Raw genomic sequence first — 21,298 nt, forward strand, 5'->3', positions numbered from 1 at the left:
GAGTTGTAGGGCTTGAATACTGGGTTTAAGTGCTGTCCTTGAGCTCTTTTGCTCCAAGTGAGTGCTCTACCACTTTGAGCCACAGTGCCACTTCTAGCTTTCTGGTGGTTAACTGGAGATAAGAGTCTCACAGACAGCCGGGCACCAGTGGCTCATGCCTGCAATGCTAGCTACTCTGGAGGCTGAGATCTGAGCATCCTGGTTCAAAGCCAGCTCGGGCACAAAAGTCCATGAGATTCTTATCTCCAATAAACCACTAGAAAACCAGAAGTGGTGCTGTGGCTTAAGTGGTAGAGAGTTAGCCTTGAGGTGAAGAGCTCAGGGACAGCGCCCAGGCCCAGAGTTCAAGCCCAACTGATCAAAAAAAAAAAAAAAAAGCCACAGACTTTCCTGTCTGGGCTGGCTTTGAACTGTGTTTTTTAGATCTCAGCTTCCTGAATAGCTAGGATTATAGGTGTGAGCCACTGGTGCCCAGCCCAAGGCTGATTTTCCCTAGAGTCTCATACTGGGTTAGGAGCAGTTGGTGAGCTTCCTTGGATCCCTGGAGAAGAGCCATCGCTGTTGTTCAAGGCTATGGGGGAGGACAGCTGGGGAGCCACTTGAGTCCCATGTGAGCTACTGCCCATCCTGTCGATGGCCGCGGCTGTGCACACACACAGCACCCCACCACCTGACTTCAGCGAGGACAACATCAGAATGCATTCATTCCACTGGGCCCATCGATTTATTAAGAGGTCATCTAGAAGGTGGGTAGTGGGGACTCTGACAAACCAGGCTGCTGCTGCTTCATTAGGGACTTTGATCAGGCCCCGGGACCTTGGTACTGAGGCCAGCAAGCTCCTGTCAAGCGTTGAGGCAGGAGGCAGGCAGGCTTGCAGCCAAGCCACCAGGTTTGGCTCACTGGAAGGAATCCCCCTGGAGAAAGGGGTGGCCTGCGGTGCAGTGAGTGTGTGTGGACCCGACCTGCTAGGTGGCCGCCGCAAAGACAGGGAAAAGCACCCAGGATCCTCGGTGCCAGGGATGCCCAGGGATTGGAAGGAGCTGACATTAGGAGTGGAGAATGGGGCTGTCGGCTGACGGCATGGCCAGCTTCAGGAAAAGAAGAAGATGGGCATTTGGGCTCCCCTGCCAAAGTGTCACAGGCCAGCACCACAGCCCCCATCCCTCAAGGTCCCCGCCGCCTCAGAACTCAGATGTGTTGGGGCTAGAGAGCCTCCTTCTGGGACATGGAATAAGGCCTCCACTTTACACTGGTGCTGCGCCGACCCCTCGGCCTGGTCCGGGAGCTCAGCTGTGCTAGCTGGCCGTGCTCCTTCGCGGGATACAGCCTTCCATCTCCAGCGCCTCTGGCCAGCCCTCGTACTTGTTGGTGTGTTTACTGTTCTTCATGTGCTGTGGGGGTGGGGGAGGAAGTCACCGCCTGGCCCTTTGGGACAGGGGGCAGAGGCAGGCCAAGGCCCAGGCTTTCGACCTTTTTTTGCTGTGCTAACCACCTGCAGGCTCTCCAGGCGCTCACCCTCTGCCCCACCCCAGGGCAAAATGGAGATCGCTGAAGTGCACCAGGGGACGGACTATGCACTTTGCTAGGCTTGGTGGCCCAGGAAGGTAGGCTCTGCAGAGGGGAGGGAGTATGTGTGTCCCCAGCTGTGGGAGGTAGCAGGGAGAGAAAGACATGGAGGAATTTTCTAGGGCTAGGGGAGCTTGAGCTGCTTTTCTTTTTTTAACTTTTACTAGTACCAGGCTTTGAACTCAGGGCCTTACATTTATTCATCTAGTGTTATACCACTTGACTCATGCCCCTAGTGTGGCTTTTTGCTGGCTATCTTGGCAATGGAGTTTTGTGGACTTTTCTGTCCAGGCTGGCTTTGAACCTTGATCCTTCAGGTCTCAGCCTTCTGAGTAGTTAGGATGATAGGCTTGAGCCATTTTTCTTTCTTTCTTTCTTTCTTTTTTTTTTTTTTTTGGTGAGCAATAGCCTTTCAGAAACTATGTGTTGTGGGGAGCAGCGCTTGTAGTCACCATGGCTTTTGCTAGAACCTTCCCAAAGGTTGAGCATTCTTTCAGACATTTGGGAAGAAAGTTTCTTAGGTGTGAGTTTCGCCAGTGTACCAATTTTGCCATTAAAAGAGAGACCAGTTAAGGTGCATGGCCAGGCTGCGAGGGCTGGGAGGTGGAGGTGCCCATTTGGCTGCTGTACCTGTTCAAAGGGACTCTTGTTCTGTACGCCTTTGGCTCCTACAAACACCCAGCTGTCCCGGAAGGCGAGCTCCTTGGCATTCCTGCTGCCCAGCTCACTAAAAAGCTTCCTGGTCTCTTCGTTCATCCTGTCGTGCAGAAGGAGGAAAGAGGAGCTGGAAGCTGCCGCTGTACAAGAGTGCAGTGGAGGCTGGCTTTGGTGATCACTTACTTGGTGGCTGGGTCGTCATAGGATGCCACAAACACCAGGGTGCCTTCATGCAGTGGCCGAATGAACTTCAACAGATCGTTAACATCTGGAGGTGGGGGGAGGGCCTGTGGATGGGAAGCTTCCCACCCCACCCTGTACCTCCCCCCAGCCACTGCTCTCCCAATGAGGGAGACCCTGCAAGTAGGGCTTGGGCCACGGACACGCATAAAAGACCACCAGGAAGAAAAAAGCCACCAGGATGGCACTAGACAAACTGGTAAAGAAACCAGGGCTGTCCTGTCCTGGAACACATCCTCTAAATGGAGGTTGGGGTCTCCTCCCCCTCCCCTGCTGCTTTATGGGAATCCTACTTGAGAAGCCTGAATGGGTACAAGCACACAAAGCAGGGCGCCAAAGGGAAAGCCACCAGCTGGAGGCATGGCTACTGCTTACCTCCCGCCCACATGTCGAAGGCCCGGGCCTCAATGAGCTCACCATTGACCCCTGCATCAAGAGGAGAAAGTCCATACCCTGCAGGGCACCCTGACCCCTTCAGTGGATGGAGTCCGATCCGGCAGCATGGGGGACTCACCATTTACCAGGGCGATGTTGAGCCCACGACCCACGTTGTCCTTGACACTGCTCATGAGCCTGGCAGGGGACACATGAGCCCTCAGCCCCTGCAGACCCAGCCTGGACTCCCCGACCCACTGCCCAGCCCCCATGGACCCCAGGGAGCTCACATCTTATCTTCCAGGCAGATCTTGGGCCCGATCACGTTGGCGGCCCCGCTGACCATGCGAAAGGCCAGGTGCTCCTCGGGACACGGCTGGGGAAGGCCACACTTGTACTTCCTGGCCCGTGGTTCTGAGCAGGGACAGCAAGTGTGACCCATGGGCCTGGCCCTGGGGTCACCTGAGATCTGAGAAGGGGAGGTCAGGGCCAGCCAGGGTAGATTAAGTGAGCACAAGCAGGGAAGTGTGGTAGGGCAAGGCTGAGCACACGCCCATGGATACTCTTATCTAGCTGGCAAGGTGACAGGGACCCCAGGGAGGCTTTTCTGCTGTGCTGCTGAGTGTAGGAGAAGAGATAACAGGCTGAGGGCTGGCCTAACAGAACCAGGAGACGTGCAGAAGTGGAGACGGCCAGAGTGGAGGCCCTGTGATATACGGCTTCCAGCCAGGCCACAACGGAGGAACTGAGCCAGGTGAGAAATGGGGCTCTGCTAGTGCCCCAATTTCCTTGGGCTCACCCTAAGGAAAGACAGGAGGACAGGAGGAAGATGACTCCGCAATGAGATGAACTGGATCCCCACAAAAATATATGCTGGAGTCGTAATCCCAAAACTTCAGAATGTGGCCTTGTTTGGAAATAAGGCTTCTTGTGGACAAATTGGTTAAGATGAGGTCATACCGGAGTAGGTTGAGTGCTAAAGCAACATGACTGGTGTCCTTATAAGGAAAGAAGAGACAAGGGCACGGGGGAGGAAAAAGACAATGGAGGCAGAGATTGTGCAGCCTCAGCCCAGGAGACCTAAGGCTACTAGGTGTGGCCCAGGCAAAGCAGAGTCCTCAACTCTCTCAGAGGGAGAACAGCCCTGCTGCTGCCTCACCTTCACATTTCTTGCTTCCAGAATTGTGAGAAAAGAAATTTCTGTCATTAAGGCCTGCTTTGTGATGCTCTGATATAGAAGCTCCAGAAACTGATAATGCTTTTGGCCCTGGGAATTGAGGTGTTTATATAAAAAATACTTAAAAATGTAGAAATGAATTTGAAACTGCCTAACAGGAAAAGGCTGTAGACTTGCAAGATGTATGGTAGAAAAAAAAGCCTAGCCGGGCGCTGGTGGCTCACGCCTGTAATCCTAGCTACTCAGGAGGCTGAGATCTGAGGATCGCGGTTCAAAGCCAGCCCGGGCAGGAGACACCGTGAGACTCCTATCTCCAATAAACCACCAGAAAACCGGAAGTGGCGCTGTAGCTCAAGTGGTAGAGCGCTCGCCTTGAGCTGAAGAGCTGAGGGACAGTGCCCAGGCCCAGAGTTCAAGCCCCACGACCAACAACAACAACAAAAAAAAGCCTACAGTGTTCTTAAGAAATCAGGGCCAGAGGCCAGTGGCTCATGCCTTTTAATTCTAGCTACTCAGGAGGCTAAAATCTGAGGATCATGGGTCAAAGGCAGCCCAGGCAGAAATGTCCATGAGACTCAAATCTCCAATAAACTATGCAGAAAAAGCTGGAAGTGATAGTATGGCTCAAGTACTAGCCTTGGGCAAAAGAAACTCAGGGTCAGAACCCAGGACTGAGTTCAAGCCCCAGGACAGGGAGGGAGGGAGGGAGAGAGAGAGAGAGAGAGAGAGAGAGAGAGAGAGAGAGAGAGAGAGAGAGAGAGAGAGAGAGAGAGAGAGAGAGAGAGAGAGAGAGAGAGAGAGAGAGAAGAAATCATTGGTAGAGATATTGATAGTAGCTGGTTATGGTAGCACATGCCTGTAATCTAGTACTCAGAAGGGTATAGCAAGGTTGTTGAGCTTGAGACCAGGCTGGACTACATAGCGAGGCCATATTTTTTTTTTTTTGGTCGGTCATGGGGCCTGAACTCTGGGCCTACAGTTCAAGGCTAGTGCTCTACCACTTGAGGCAAAATGTCACTTCTGGCTTTTTCTGCTTATGTGGTACTGAGGAATCGAACCCAGGGCCTTATGCAGGCAAGGCAAGCGCTCTACCACTTTGACTCCTTCCCAGCCCTCAAAAAAATTTTTTTTTCAGAGGGACAGGGCATGGTGGATAATGCCTATAATACCAGGTAGGCAGAGATGGGAGGATCAGACTTTGAGGGCCAACAGGGGCAAAGTTCAGGAGTCTCTATCTCAATAAACAACCTGGAGTCCCAGGTATGTGTGAGGTACAGATAGAAGAACTGTGGTCCGAGGGCAGTTCTACACAGAAGCAAGATCCTATCTGCAAAAGTAAAACTAAAAGGCCTGGAGGTATGTCTCAAGTGGTTAGAGCACCTGCCTGGAAAGTACAAGGCCCTGAATTTAAACCATGGCTAGTAAGCCTGATTATGATGAGGGCTAGAAAGAAGACAGCAACAGGCAGAATGCTGCTAGGAACAGGAATGCTAAAAGTCCTTAGATGAGGTCTCAGAAATGAGGAAGAGGGGCTGGGAAGGTGGCTCAGTGGTAGAGCGCTTGCCTTGCATGCATGGGGCCCTGGGTTCCATTCCTCAGCACCACATAAGCAAAAAGAAAACAAATGAGGAAGAAAGTAGGCGCCGGTGGCTCATGCCTGTTATCCTAGCTACTCCAGAGGTTTAAGATCTAAGGATCATGGTTCAAAGCCAGACTGTGCAGAAAAGTCCATGAGACTCATTGCCAATTAAACCACCAAAAAGCCAAAGGTGGAGCTGTGGCTCAAGTGGTAGAGTGCTAGCCCTGAGCAAAAAAGCCAAGTGGGAGTATGAGGTCCTGAATTCAAATCCTGCACCTGGCATGCACTCAGGCACACGCACATGCACACGCACATGCACACACCCACACACATTGAATTTGAAGAGATTTCTGAGCCCAATGTTAAAGGCATGGCCTGGCTTCTCGTTGCTGCTGTGGTAGGACATGAGAATAGAGAGAAATGGAGCAAAGAACCATCAGGATGAAGGGAGCAGAATGTGATGATTTAAAAAATCTCACGCTAATCATAATGCAAAAAAATTAGAGTGCTCTCTAGAGAGAACACAGTGGGTGTGGCTGGCTAGAGAGGAAGTATGTGATTTCTGAGTGCATTCCACCCTCTCACAAGCTTGGACCTGAGATGGGGTTAAACAGGCAGGATCTGAAGAGGACTTTCTTGCCTTGTAGCTTGGGCCTTTATCAAGGAAACAAGAATCCCCCCAAGTCAGGGCTGGGAGCGAGTGGTTCACACTGTAATCCTAGCTACTCAGGAGGCTGAGATCTGAGGATGGTGGTTTGAAGCCAGCCTAGACAGAAAAGTCTATGAGACTCATCTCCAATTAACTACCAAAAAGTCAAAAGTGGAGCTATGGCTCAAGTGGTAGAGTGGTAGACTTGAGCAAAAAAGCTCAAGGACAGTGCCCAGGCCCTGAGTTGAAGCTACAGGACTAGCGCGCGCGCACACACGCACACACACACACATACACACACACACAAGAAAAGGAAAAGAAACATGGTCAGCTTGTACTAGAAGGGACAGAGATGAGCTAAAGGAAGCAGGGTGGTTCTGAAGGTAGAGTAAGGGAGGTAGAAGCCAGAGAGTGAGAACACGTGTTACGGTAGAGGCTGGGGTCCCCTCAGTGGGCCCAGAGAGGAGAATCAGGCCACAAAGAATTATTCTCAGGCTCTGAAACTGAAAGGAGTTGTCACTGATGGGTTTTGGACTTGTTCGTGACTTTCTTGTTTTCTCTCCTCCCTTTTTGTGTATGCTAGTACTGGGATTTGAACTCAGGACATGTCTTGCTTAACTTTTTTTTGGTCGGTCGTGGGGCTTGAACTCTGGGTCTAGGTGCTGTCCCTGCGCTCTTCAGCTCAAGGTCAGCACTCTACCTCTTGAGCCACAGCGCCACTTCTGGTTTTGTAGTGACTTATTGGAGATCGGAGTCTCACGGATTTTTCTGCCCGGGATGGTTTTGAACCATGATCCTCAGATCTCAGCCTCCAGAGGAGAATAGTAGGATTACAAGCGTGAGCCACCCGCACCCAGCTTTGCTTAAGTTTTTTAGTCAAGGCTATCATTATATCATTTGAGCCATAGTTCCACTTCCAGATTTTTGGTGATTAGTTTAGAGTCTCGTAAACTTTCCTGCCAGGCTGGGAATGTGGCTTAGAGGTAGAATGCTTGCCTAGCATGCATGAAGCCCTGAGTTCAGTTCCTCAGTACCACATAAACAGAAAAATCCAGAAGTGATGCAGTGACTCAAGTGGTAGAGTGCTAGCCTTAAGCTAAAGAAGCTCAAGGACATTGCCCAGGGCCCTGAGTTCAAACCCTAAGATTGACAAAACAAACAAACAAACAAACAAAAAGCCATAAGCTTTTCTACAAGGGCAGGGGCTTTGAACTATAATCCTCAGATCTCAGTCTCCAGAGAAGTTGGGATTACCGGCATGAGTCTCTGGCTCCTGGCTCTATTTTCCTCCCTTTTGGAATGGGAATGTTGACCCTTTACCTATCTCCTCACTGCATCCTGACAAAAGGTAACTCATTTACAAGGCTCACAGCCAAGCAAGCTAAGATGGCTAGTATAGGGAAGTATGGGTGAAGAACAGAAATCCTGAGGGACTGCAGGCCGGTAGGTGCCACAAGGCAGCATGAGGGGTGGGCACAGAGGCGAGGCAGGGAAGTGACCCGAGCTTACCTGCAGTCACTGAGTTCTCTGGGCCTGTGGAAACAGAGTTGTTTGTGTTAGTGTGGATGCCCCATGGAGCCTGCAACAAGGCAGTCAGGTTCTGGGGTCAAGGAGCTAAGGAAGAATGCCTGTCAGCTTGTCTATCTGGAGTTTAGATCCACACTGCTTGCTGAAGGAAAGGGGTGCATTGGATTCATAACCATGACCTCCATGACCCATTGCCTGTCACAGGGGATAGAGTCCCCTCCCCATCCCAGAGCCCAGCAGCAAGCTCACAGGGCACTGTTTCCAGCAGGGGGCCCCCACCTCTTTCTCTGACCCTACTGACTTCCATCTAGTAGAGGAGTGAAATTAGGGATTGTTGCTTCCTAGCCAGAGCAGCTGGTTGGTAGGAGATGGCTACAGTTGGTGTCAGGAAATAGGTTAAGGGAAGCCAGAGGTAGCCTGCCACAGGAAGGCTATGGAAAACCAAGCCACCCCCACGCCACTGTGGGTAGCAGTCCCACAGTCAACACGGGGAACTCTGCAGCCAGGCAACAGAGAGCCCCACACTCACTGGTGAAGAGTTGCTGGATGCGAGGGAAGCCACCACCAGGCCCACCCAGGAGAATGGCGACTACGATCCAGGTGAGCCCCACAGTGATGACGAGGGCCACGATGCGGAGTGGGCCTGTAGGCAGGACAGACACAGGGCAGGCCCACCTCAAATGCCTGTCATCGAACTCAAGAATGATCCCATGGCCTCTCCGACCACATAGCCCCTTCCACTTGGGAAGAACTGATGGGAGGATGGGCTGGTGGGGACCCATCACCACTCAGCAGGCCCGACGACAGTCCCTTGGCAAGTAGAGGGAGGAAACTGAGTTCTAACCCCAAGGCTGCCATTTTGTTCTCCCTGGAAGGTTTCCAGGGGATTTGGATAACCCACTACTCCACAAGCACATCCCTAGAACTCCTCTCACAACTGGCAATATATTGTGTGTCATCTATTTGCACCTCCTCTCCTCTTGTTCAGAAAGTTTGAACCTGACTTCCCCTCCCTTGTCAGATTTCTTGTAATGAGGACCCTTCTCTCTCTCTCCCTCCATTCCTCATGGTGGCTATAATGTCATGCCTACAGTAGCCTGTTGGCCCTCATATTCCTTGACCTCCGTCAAGGCTCTCAGTCTGGCTTTCCATGCTTGCCTGATGGAAACATTTCACCTCTGAGTAGCCTGCCTTCTCCTTGGCCAAATGGTCTTCTTCTACCCGCCCCCCCCCCTTTGTTTGCCAGTCCTGGGGTTTGAACTCAGGGACTGCATTGTCCTTGAGCTTCTTTTGCTCAAGACTAGCACTCTACCACTTGAGCCACAGCGCCACTTCCAGCTTTTTGTGTTTATGTGGTACTGAGGAATGGAACGCAGGGCTTCATGCATGTTAGGTAAACACTCTACCACTGAGCCACATTCCCAGTCCTACCTTCCCCTTTAAAGCTGGACCGTTCTGGGCTTCTATTCCCGGGTGCCTTCTTATCTCTAGACTCTGTTTATAGGTAAAATTTCATCTATTCCAGATCTTGTGTGTGTGTGCTAGTCCTGGGGCTTGAACTCAGGGTATGAGCACGGTTCCTGAGCATTTTTACTGGTCTACTACTTGAGCCACCTCTCCACTTCTGTGTACTCCAGATCTTAAACTAAGCAGCACATAGCAATAATACCTTAGTTTCTAGCTGCAGCCAATCACCCCCTTCCAAAACGTTCCTCACTGCACAGTTCCACTTAGGTCTATCAAGTGGCTATTTTAGTAGGTTTGAACTTCAGTTCTCAAGTTCTTCTCTCCATCTCACCCCAGTGTCTCCCTCCACTAGGACTCCTTTCCTTCCCCACAAGGCATCTCTATGTGATGTGCCAGGTAGGTGCACTAGCACTTCAAGCATGAGTGCAGACTCTTTTTGCATTGGTTACTTTTGAGGTCGGGTCTTTCTTTATGCTTGGACTGTGATCCTCTTAGTTGTGCTTCCCTATGCCACTGGAGATGACAGGTGTGTGTCACTGTGCCCCGCGAAGGCTGGCCTTGAACCGGGATCACTTAGATCCTCAGATCTCTGCCTCTTTAAGTAGCTAAGATTACAAATGTGAGCTCCTTCCTAAGAAGGCATGTTCGTCTTAGTCGTCCCGCTGTTATTGCTTCAAATCCAACTCTAGAAGCACCTTTGTCAGTTCCTCTCAAAGACCATGCGTGTCCCTGCTGTTACCCTCCCCACCTAGCCGCCATGGTCCCTGGAGCCTCTGTCACAACATTTTTCAAAAAGCAGCAGCCTGTTATCTCAGTTAGGGGAACAACAGTAACACACATCTTATAGTTTGGGACACGGAAGTCCTCAGCCGTGGAAGGATTCGCTTAAGGTCAGAGAATGCGTGTTTGTGTACGGTTCTCCATTTTCAGCACCAATACCAGTGGCCACCCCGGCCCCTCCTAGCAGACGTCAGAACGCTAGGGCCTCCCTCCCGTTGTCTGTGGAAGCCACCAACCTGCCAACCTCATGTCCAGTTCCCCCGCTGGTTGGGACCGCCGGCAGGTGCACTGTTTGGGGACCGTGAGCTGTGTAGGGGGTATAAAGCAGAAGAGCAGGTCTGGGTGCGTGCCGGGACAAGGCTGTGCTGAGCCCCGGTGGGAGGCAAGCGCGATCGGTGTTACGACTTGGTCCTCTAAACATCCGGCCGGGCTAGGCTCCTCCGGAACGCCAGGGCAGTACCTGCCTGACCAGGAGGGGCCTTGGGAACGAATCGGATCACGGTCGGGCTCACAGTCACCTCCGTGACCGGGTTGTCCAAGTGGTTCTCCCGGACTTCTGCCACTCCAGTGGGTGGTCCAGGAGACCAGGCTCACCAAGGCGGTAGGGAGACGTGGGCTCGGTAAGGAGGCGGGCCTGTCGGGCTGCTGGTCTCGTTCAGTCGGACGGAGCGAGTTAAGACAGTTGCGTAGAAGCAGCCTGGCAGGCCCGACAATGGCGGCCTTGGCGGGGGCCCACAGTCTACCGGCCCCGCCCCACCTTCGGCCGCGCGCCTAGGCTGGCAGGCGCCACGCAGGCTCCACCTCTAGACCCGCCCCACCGTCTGCTCCAGCCAATCGGTGGGTGGAGTCTTATCAGGCCCCGCCTTCGCTGCTCACTCCTACTCTGCCACCAGGCCAGTGAACTCCTTGAACAAGCTCAGCTTTTGCCAAAGTCGGGGAAGCCGTGGAAGGGCTTGGGTACGTAGGTGGAAGTGAGTCTAAAGTTGGTATTTGCGCCGTTTAGGAACAAGGAAGCGCCACAACCACACGTGGGAAAAACAGCAGAGCCTGACGGAGCCAAGGCAACTGGGGCGTGCCTCTGGCTGCCTCTGCTTCCGGTCTGTCCTGTTCATAATGAAGTGTCTTTTGTTTTGTGAAGCACTCAGTAAGATGAGGTGCTATGCACACCCAGCTCTGGTTCTACCGGAGTCACTTTTCCCTGGCATGATGGAGTAATCTGTCTGAGCAGCCTTCTACTTGACGCAGAGATTTTAATTAATTTTTTTTGTCGGTCATGGGGCCTGAACTCTGGGCCTGGGTGCTGTCCCTCAGCTCTTCACCCCAAGGCTAGCGCTCTACCACTTGAGCCACAGCGCCACTTCCGGCTTTTTGTTTTGAGTGGTTTATTGGAGATAACAGTCTCACGGAGTTTCCAGTATAGGCTGACTTTGAACTTTGATCCTCAGATCTCAGCCTCCTCAGTGGCTAGGATTACAGCCGTGAGCTACCGGCGCCAGGCTGTTTGATTATTCCCTTTTTAAAAATTTATTTTATTATAAAGATGCTGTACAGACGGGTTACAGTTACAGGACTAAGACAATGAGTACATTTCTTGTCGAGCATTATTGTCCCTTCCCTTGTTGTTCTTCCAGGATCCCTTCCCTCCCCCGACCCAGAGCTTTTGTCAATGGCTTTTGTTAAATACGCAGCCTCTCACTTACACCCTTGGACTAGCAGCCAGGCCCCAGGCACCTGCAAGACTGGTGGTTCTTTTTTTATGATTTTTATTGTAGAAATACTGTACAGAGGGGTTGCACTTACATGAGTAAGGTAATGAGTACATTTCCTATCGAGCACTGTTACCTCCTCCTTTGTTTTTCCCCTACCATTTTTTCCCTCCCAACCTCCCCAACTCTTCACCATTCCCAAGTTGCAAAGTTCATTTTCAACATAGTGTCTTGTACATCTCATTGTAACAATGGGTCAACCTGTATCCTTGTTTCAGCATTTTCTTATTTCCCTTACCCTCCCCAAATTAGAAAAATGTATATATAAGATGCAGGGCACCAGAATCAAATACAGTGAAAACAGGGGTTATAGCGTGGAAGAAGAGCATACAAAATTTTAATAAAAGGGGCTGGGAAGGTGGCTCAGTGGTAGAGCACTTGCCTTGCATGCCTGAGGCCCTGGGTTCGATTCCTCAGCACCACATAAGCACAAAAGAAAAAAGCTGGAAGTGGCGCTGTGGCTCAAGTAGTAGAGTGCTAGCCTTGAGCTGAAGAGCTGAGGGACAGCGCCCAGGCCCAGAATTCAGGCCTCACAACTGGACCCAAAAAAAAAAAAAAATTTAAAAAACACACACACAAGACTGGTGGTTCTCACATGACAATGTTTACACTGTGCTCAGAGCACACAAGAAAGGTTGATTTAATGAATTCTCCTGAGGGCCAGAGGCAACTCCTCCTCCCCAGGGTCATCGCACCTGTGACGGTCTAGGCGAGAAGCCTGAGATTTGGCTCAAGGTCTTCTGTATCTTAAAAGTCCATCTCTGACTTTTCTCTGGAATGTACAAGTGTGTGCATGGAAACTTGAATTCAGGGCCCAGACAGGCTGTGTATTCCCCTCACTGCAATCATGTCCTTTTCTTTTTCTTTCTTTATTATAATGTGTTTCAAAATATGTTCATACTTGAATACTATATCCAACTGCCATCACCCTCTGTGTGTGTCCATAGACTATAAACAGTTCTGCAATGATATACACTAACCTCGTAGCAACAGTAACTTGTAGAGAGAGGCACAGAGGAATGAGTGAAATCAATAATAGGGACCAAAGGTATTTTTAGATTTACCTGCAATGTCCCAATTCCTTAAAACAATTTTATTAGAGAATGTCTACCTTGTGGTTCTCCTGTTTAAGCCTACAAAGTTCTTAAAAGGTTGTAATTATGTGAAAACAAGAGTTATTTATTTTTGTCTGTTGTGGGGCTTGAACTCTGGGCCTGGGCGCTGTCCCGCAGCTCTTCAGCTCAAGGCTAGCACTCTACCTCTTAAGCCACAGCACCACATCCAGTTTTTTTCTGCTTAGGTGGTGCTGAGGAATCAAACCGAGGGCCTCATGCATGCAAGGCAAGCACTCTACCACTGAGCCACCTTCCCAGCCCAGTTGGTTTTTTTTTTAAAGATAGGAATCATGATGTATACTTGTAACCATGGTACTCAGGAGGCTGAAGCAAGCAGGTGGAGAATTTGTGGCTAGCGTGTAGAGATACTGTCTTAAAGCAACAGTAGAAAAGAAGTAATGAGCCGGGCATCAGTGGCTCATGCCTCGAATCCTTGATACTCAGGAGGCTGAGATCTGAGGATCGTGGTTCAAAGCCAGCCCAGGCAGGAAAGTCTATGAGACTCTTATCTCCAGTTAACCACTAGAAAACACCAAGTGGCACTGTGGCTCAAGTGGTAGAGTGCCTAGAGTTCAAGCCCCATGACTGACAAAAAAAGAAAGGAAGGAAGGAAGGAAAGAAGGAAAGAAAGAAGGAAGAAGGAAGGAAAGAAGTAAGTAGTAGTCAGGCACCAGTGGCTCATATCTGTAATCCCAGCTATTCTGGAGTCTAAGAGCTGAAAATTCAAGGTTTGAGGCCAGACAAATAAAAAAAAAAAGTCAAAACTATCTGAAAAATAACCAACTACAACAACAACAACCAGCTGGAGCTGTGGCTCAAGTGATAGAATGCCAGCCTAGCAAATGAGTTCAATACTCAGTCCTACTGTAAAGAAATAATAAAAACAACAAAATGATGCAAAAGTAGTACTGATAGTCCTGTTTCCTCTGCCCACAAGTGACATTGCAAATACCCGCATTGCACTTACAACTAGGAACCATACACCGACACGTTACTGTTCACCAGGACATAAACGTAACCAATTTTCACCATGGTTTGTGGTGCTGGGAATCAGAACCCCCTTTTATTCTATTCTAGCGTCCTGCTGATAGTGTCACTCATATGCGGAGCAATTATTCCCCCCTAACTCAGTCATTGCTGGAAACACCTCATATACACATCCATTCATAATTGTGCTTTAATAGTTTCAGAGATGCTTTGCAATCCATCAAAAAGCCGAAAGTGGAGGTGTGACTCAAGCAGTAAATCACCAGCTCTTTTAAATTATTATTATAAAGATGATATACAGAGGGGTTGCAGTTCCATAAGCCAGGTAATGAGTCCATTTCTTTTTGGATACAATCACTCCTTCTCTTGCTGTCTCTAGATCACCAGCTTTGAGTGAAAAAGTGAGGCCCTGAGTTCAAGTCCCAGCACACACACACACACACACACACACACACACACACACACACACCTTCACCTCCCCCATGCATGCAGAGTAACAATCAGTTTCCATTAAACCTTGTTTACAATACAGTGTTGTCCAATGTTCATTTATATGTACCCACAGAATTGCTTTTTGTTCCTTCCCATATTTGTTTTATCCATCCAGTAGCAGCTCACAGCTTTCTTCTGTGCTTGTTGCGTTTTTTTTAGTGAGAGTAGCAAATTTTGGGTTGGAGGCATGGCTCAGTTGGTAGAGCACTAGCCAATGAACAAAAGCGTCAGGTACTAAATTTCAGTCCTGGTCGCAGACCTAAAAAAAGACAAAAAACAGAGAGAGTGGTAAATTCTTTGCTTCTATATGTACTTCCTGTTCATGCTTGAAAGATATTTTCAGGGCTGAGGATAGCGCCACCACCAAAAATGTTTTGTTTTGTTCTCATTTTCATTGAAGAGTAGGATTATAGATTGGAAGTTATTTCCTTCCAGGGTGTCAAAGATTCTTTTTCAATGTCTGTTGACTGTTGCTGCAGAGTTCATTGCTCACTTTTTGGAGCTAGTTTGTCTTTATTCCCCCCTGGCTGCTTTGAACATGTTTTGTCCTTGGTTTTCTGTGCTTTCTACTATTATATTGCTAGATATTGATTCCTTTTTATTTTTTTTGCTCCGAGTTAGTTATCTTCTGTGCCTAAGGATAAAATTACAACAACTTGGTTTAAGGATCTTTAATCATTTTGTTTTTCCTTTACTAATTTTTCAGGTAGGGTCTTGTATTTTTTGCCCTGGACTGTGACTTTCCTACTGGGATGGCAAGTTTGTACTACCACACCCAGCTCCTCCCCCCCCCCCCCCCCCCCCCCCGTGGCCTCTAACTGCGATCATAAATGGTCATGACAGAAACCCCTTTACTAAAACATGTTAGCCAGATACAGGTGGCTCATGCCTGTAACCGTAGTAACTCAGAAGGCTGAGAATCAGAGAATCATGGTTTCAATCCAGCCTGGGCATAAAAGTTGGAGAGATACCATCTCCAAAACAACCAGAAAAAAAAAAGCTGAGCTTGGAAGTGTGGCTGAAGGGGTTGAGTGAAAATAAGTAGCACAATCTTGAGGCCCTGAGTTCTAATCCTAGTATCAGTAAACTATTAAAGGCAGGTTAATACGGGAAAAGCATAACCAGTTTGTTTTGTTATACTTTTATAAGCCATGGAAGCCTTCACAGTGAAGACCCAAAGACCCAGTGTTACCAGGAAATACACTCTCACACCGAAACACAATCCTTTTTGCTAGCCAGTGTCATGTTTCAGATAAGACATTTGCCCAGCTACACAGATATCTGGGACCTCGGCTGCTATACAACCAGATGCAGGGGAAAGCTGTGGTCGCTCATGCGTATAATCTCATCTACTTGGGAGCACAGATAAGAGGAATGAGGTTTGAGGCCAGCCTAAGAAAAATTGTATGACCCACCTGGCGCTGGTGACTCACACCTGTAACCCTAGCTACTCAGGAGGCTGAGATATGAGGATCACAGTTTAAAGCCAGCCTAGGCAGACTTCATCTCCAATTAACTAGCAAAATGCTGCACTGGAGGTGTGGTGCAAGTTGTAGAGTGCCAGACATGACCAATAAAGTTAAATGAGCCAGGTGCTGGTGGCTCACACCTGTGATGCTAGCTAGTCAGTAGGCTGAGAGCTGAGCATTGTAGTTCAAAGGCAGCCTGAGCAGGAAATTCTGTGAGATTCTCATCTCTATTAACCACCAAAAATGCTGGAAGTGGAGCTGTGGAGCTGGAGCACTAGCCTTGAACACAAAAGCTTAGAGAAATTGCCCAGGCCTTGAGTTCAAGTCCCAGGACTGTCACAGACAAAAAAAAAAGTCCCTGAACAAGCTGGGTGTCACTGGTTCATGCCTATAATCCTAGCTAACCAGGAGGCTGAGATCTGAGGATTGTGGTTCAAAGCCAGCCCAGGCAGGAAAGTCTGTGAGACTCTTATCTACAATAGAGTATTCAGAAAAAGTCAGAAGTGGTGCTGTAGCTCAAGTGTAGAGCGCTAGCCTTGAGCACAAAGAGGCTCAGGACAGTGCCAGGCCCTGAGTTCAAGCCCCAGGATTGGCAAAAGTAAGAGATAACAGCAGTGTGAACTATCTTGTATGTAACCATTCATTGCTTTGTAGCCCAGGTTGGCCAGAAGTCTTCAACCGCTTACCCCAGCCCCGGCCCCCACAGTGCTGGCATGTACTACCACACTGGCTTTCTTTTTTTTTTTTTTGGGTCCAGTCGTGGGGCGTGAACTCTGGGCTTGGGCACTGTCCCTCAGCTCTTCAGCTCAAGGCTAGCGCTCTACCACTTGAGCCACAGCACCACTTCCGGCTTTTTTCTTTTTGCTTATGTGGTGCTGAGGAATTGAACCCAGGGCCTCATGCATGCAAGGCAAGCGCTCTACCACTGAGCCACCTTCCCAGCCCCCACACTGGCTTTCAATGTGTGGTTTTCTTTTCTTTTCCTTCTTCCTTTCTTTGTCTTCCTTCCGTCTTCCCTCCCTTCCTCCCTCCCTTCCTGTCAGAATTAGTGCTTGAACTCGGACAGTGTGAGGTCTTACTTAGCTTTTTAGTTCAATGCTGGGACTCTACCACTTGAACCATACCACTACTTTCTGCTTTCTGTTGGTTTAGTTCAAGGTAAGAATCTCTTGGTTTTGTCTGTCAATGCTGGTTTTGAACCATGATCCTCAGAGCTCAGCGTCTGGATTAGCTAGGATTACAGGTGTGAGCTACCGGAGCCTGGCTTGGCTCTCAGTTTTGTTATTGAGTCCAAGATTCTAAGAGGAAGAAAGAACCAAGTTTTGTTGAGAATTTGGTATCACCAACTATAAAATTCATTTTTGGCTGGGTATGGTGGGAGCTGGTAATCCTAGTACTGGTGGAGGGTGGGGGAGGGGCGGGCTGAGGCAGGAAGATCTTGAAGTGTTTTTTTTTTTTTTTCCTTGACTGTCATGGGGCTTGAACTCAGGGCCTGCACCCTGTCCCTGAGCTTTTTCTGCTCAAAGCTAGTGTTCTACCACTTTGAGCCACAGCTCCACTGGTTTTCTGGTAGTTAATTGGAGATAAGAGTCTCATGGACTTTCTTGCTCAGGTTGGCTTCAAAACACAGTCCTGTAGACCTCAGCCTCCTGAGTAGCTATGATTATAGGCATGAGCCACCAGCTCAAGATCCCAGCAAGGATTTTGAGTTTAAGGCTAGTTTGGGCTACATAGCAAGTTTCTACCTCACGAATCAACAAAGCAGTCTTCATACACATTACCTGAATTGTGAAATGGTAACCCCTCTGTACAACACCTTAATAATTACAATGAAATTATATTAAAAAAAGAATGGGGCTGGGAAGGTGGCTCAGTGGTAGAGTGCTTGCCTTGCATGCATGAAGCTCTGGGTTTGATTCCTCATTACCACATATGCAGAAAAAGCCAGAAGTGGTACTGTGAATCAAGTGGTAGAGCGCTAGCCTTGAGCTGAAGAGCTGAGGGACAGCGCCCAGACCCAGAGTTCAGGCCCCACGACTAGCAAAAAAAAAAAAAAAAACCAAAAAAAAACTCTGTTGCTATTCTGGACATTTCAGATAAAAGGAATCATATACTATGGGGCCTTTTGTACTCAGATTCTTTCACTTGGCATAATATTTTCAAGGTTAATCCATGTAGCCTGGACCAGTTGTTTGTTACTTCAAGTTAGTTTATCATTCTTTTTGTGTGTGTGTGTGCTGGGGAGGGAATCCAGGCAAGCAGTGTACTCTGAACCACTTTCCCAGAACTCCATTTACCCACCCATTTTGATGAAAAGTTGTTTATATATTTGAGCATTATGAATAATGCTGTTATAAATATGTTTTTGCATGGAGACATGTTTTGATTTTGCCCAGGTAGTGCATACCTGGAGTGGAAAGGTTGGGGCCTGTGACTCTCCTTTCTCTGCCTTCATGTAGGCACTGAGCTGAGGTAACAGTTGAGTGGCCTCACCTGTCATACTGGAAAAACTCAGCTGAGAGGCCAGTTGATTCCACCCACCTGGTACTTTACACGTCTAAGTTTAATGATCCAGTGATGAGGTGACAGTCAAAGTGACTAAATGGTGTCTCATGTGCAACGTTTCAGTTGTTTTTATTGGTCATGGGGCTTGAGCTCAGGGCCTGGGTGCTGGTCTTCAGCTCTTTTGCTCCAGGTTAGTACTGTACCACCTTGAGCCACAATTCCACTTTTTTTTGGTGGTTTATTGGAGATAAGAGCCTCATGAACTTTCCTTCCTGGGTTGGCTTTGAACCACCTCAGACCTCAGTCTCCTGGGTAGCTAGGATTACAGGAATGAGCCACCAGTGCTTGGCTTTTCAGTTATTTTGTAGATAGGGTCTAGCATTCTCAAGTGGCACCAGCCTCCAAAAATCATCCTCCCAGCTGTGCCTCCCAAATAAACTATTGGGAATATAGTTGTGTATGTCCAGCTTGGTGGGGTCTTGCTTAGTGGGGTCAGCCTAGTCACCAACCATATTCCTCTCACTCTCTCTACCTAAGTGCCTGAGGTTAAAGTATACATTAGTATACCTGGTATCCTCATTGTCCTTTCTAATATAAACATTAATAATGGTGCTTTTCAGTCGACTTTGCTTTCCTGGTCCCAATACAGGCACCCACAACCAAGAGGAATTGTTGGTTCTCAACTAGGCCTCCAACTCTTTGTTCAATGTTGGCAGCTGAGCTGATATGAATGTTCACTGTTGTTGGCAGGACTGTCATGGACTCCCAGAAACAAGGTGACAATTGGGTGTTCTCACTACAGCTCTCCGGCCTCTGTCCTGGATCACATCAAAAGGTGGGTCCCGCCCTTTCTCCTACCTAGTGTGTTGGGGGCATCATGTAGGCATCCCTTTTCCACTTTCAGGTCCCCATGCTTAGGAGCCCACACCTCAGCAATGCTATACCAGCAGGTGCCCAGCATGCAGCTCTGCTAGATCCTTTGTAGTTTGTGAAGTTGGTGTGTTCCTAAGGGCTTTGTTAGGGGGAAATCAGGACAGGCCCTTGGGTCTTTTTTTTTGACAGTCCTGGGGCTTGAACTCAGAGCCTGGGTGCTGTCCGAGTCTGTTTGTGCTCAAGGCCAACGCTCTATCACTTGAGCCACAGCATCACTCTTGACTTTTTCTGAGTGATTTATTGGAGATAAGTCTCATGGACTTTCTTGCCCAGGCTGGCTTTGAATCACAATCCTGATTTCAGCCTCCACAGTAGTTAGGATCACAGGTCTGAACCACCAGCGCCCGGTGGGCCTTTGGTTTTCTTTTCTGATGGCTCAATGCCATCCCCAGGTGCAGATCTGAGGCTCTGAGGACATAGCACAGCCAAACAGGGTGTGAAAATGTAAAAATGTTTGTAAACCTCAGGGTCACAGCACCCCCTCGTGGTCCGCGGCAAGGAGGTGGGAGGAAGGGCATGGACATATTTTCAGGGGCTGCTGTGCTTGATTCTGTCATCTCTGGTCTTGGGCAAAGCCTAGTCTGCTCATGGAAGCCACTTGGCAGCCACATTGCAAAGTTCAAATAAAGAGAAAGACGACGCGTGCTGGCTAGCACAGTAGACCTAGTGACATTCACGAGGTGTACACTGAGCAACTGTGGAGGGGGTACTGAGCACTGGCGACTGCCCTCACTTGCTGGGCTCCACCCCTGATGGTCTCACTTCTGGCCATTCCTGCTGGGTCCACCCGATGTCCCTTGGAAAGTAGAGAGGGCTGAGCTGCGCTGGATGGAAGGCCCCATGGCCCAGCCCTCAGCCCTGACTGCAGGGGATGAGGGGTGACACAGATAAAGCCCTGCAGAGCTGGGCGTGGTGCCACATGCCTTCCATACTAGCTATGTGAGAGGCTGGGACAGGACTGCTGGAATCCAGAATCGGGGGCCATACCCAGCAGCTGCACACAACTACCAAGGGTGATGGGAGGATAGGGGTGGGGACACAGGGCTGAGCCTCTGGCCTCAAACATCTCCCCTTTGCCAGGCACATGCTGCTCTACACCAGGCCATTTTCTGGGCACTCTAAACATAAACATTCTGCCCTGATTGTTGTCTCCAGTTGGAGTGTCATGTGTAGAACATAGGCCGTGAGCACAGGGATCACAGGGGCACCTCTCACCCCTTCTCAGTGCTCAGCCCGGGACAGCCCAATGCCAGGGCAGGGCCAGGCAGCAGGTGGAAACAAATTTATATTCACCTTATGCCTCAAGACATAAACTTACTTGGAAACGGCTGTGTGCAATTGTAGTTGAACTTAGATTATATGGGGTAAAGTGGACTCCATTCCTACACAACAGGAAGGAGAGAGATCTTCTGAATGTGCAGAGAGAGGTTGGAGCCACACAGCTACAAGCCAACAAATGCTTGAGGTAAGGAGGCCTTGCTCTAGAGCCTACCTGGGGGTGCCAGCCTTGCATCCACCTCCATTTTGCGTTGCTGACCTCAAGTGCCACAAGATGCTGGGCTTGGGCTTCACAGTTCTGAGGTGCATCCAACTTTTTTTTGTCGGTCATGGGGCTTGAACTGTGGGCCTGGGCGCTGTCCCTCAGCCCTTCAGCTCAAGGTGAGCTCTCTACCACTTTGAGCCACAGTACCACTTCCGGTTTTCTGGTGGTTCATTGGAGAGAAGTCTCATGGACTTTCCTGCCTGGGCTGGCTTTGAACCACAATCCTCAGATCTCAGCCTCCTGAGTAGCTAGGATTTATAGGCGTGAGCCGCCAGTGCCTGGCTATTCCGCCTAACTACATTCCTAATAGCTCTCAGCTGCTGCTCAGGCCGTAGAGCCTGGCATTGCTTTGACCTATGTCCCTCTTGAACGTGGGCTATGAGGTCATTCAGCAAGCCCATCCATGTCCTGCCTGTCTTGGCGTGGTGGAGGGCAGCAGCCGGGGATGTGGGGTCCGGGGAGGGGGAGGC

The 21,298-nt window shown here is 49.4% G+C and overlaps 1 protein-coding gene and 1 long non-coding RNA gene across 4 annotated transcripts; one reads left to right on the forward strand and one right to left on the reverse strand.

The window, feature by feature from the left end:
* Positions 1-705: 705 nt before the first annotated feature.
* On the reverse strand, positions 706-10,746 carry Fam3a (FAM3 metabolism regulating signaling molecule A). 3 transcript variants are annotated; one of them, XM_042667564.1, is made up of 10 exons: positions 10,479-10,744; positions 10,255-10,324; positions 8,301-8,414; positions 7,754-7,777; positions 3,130-3,253; positions 2,979-3,037; positions 2,840-2,890; positions 2,408-2,492; positions 2,198-2,324; positions 706-1,392 (listed from the first exon to the last, which is right to left on the reverse strand). In XM_042667564.1, exons 2-10 carry the CDS (start codon positions 10,265-10,267, stop codon positions 1,297-1,299), a joined length of 693 nt encoding a protein of 230 aa, XP_042523498.1. In that variant the 5' UTR covers positions 10,268-10,324; positions 10,479-10,744; the 3' UTR covers positions 706-1,296. The 3 variants fall into 3 exon arrangements, with proteins under 3 accessions (XP_042523498.1, XP_042523499.1, XP_042523497.1); XM_042667565.1 differs by having other exon boundaries at positions 3,130-3,308; positions 10,263-10,746; XM_042667563.1 differs by having other exon boundaries at positions 10,255-10,744.
* Positions 10,747-10,896: 150 nt separating this feature from the next.
* Positions 10,897-20,903, forward strand: LOC122097080. The gene is made up of 3 exons (XR_006145463.1): positions 10,897-10,975; positions 19,103-19,187; positions 20,679-20,903. It is a non-coding gene; the product is annotated as an uncharacterized LOC122097080 (long non-coding RNA).
* The last annotated feature ends 395 nt before the right edge of the window (positions 20,904-21,298 follow it).

The sequence above is a fragment of the Dipodomys spectabilis genome, unplaced genomic scaffold (assembly GCF_019054845.1).
Source record: "Dipodomys spectabilis isolate Male_0828 unplaced genomic scaffold, ASM1905484v1 ptg000411l, whole genome shotgun sequence".
Taxonomy (NCBI): domain Eukaryota; kingdom Metazoa; phylum Chordata; class Mammalia; order Rodentia; family Heteromyidae; genus Dipodomys; species Dipodomys spectabilis.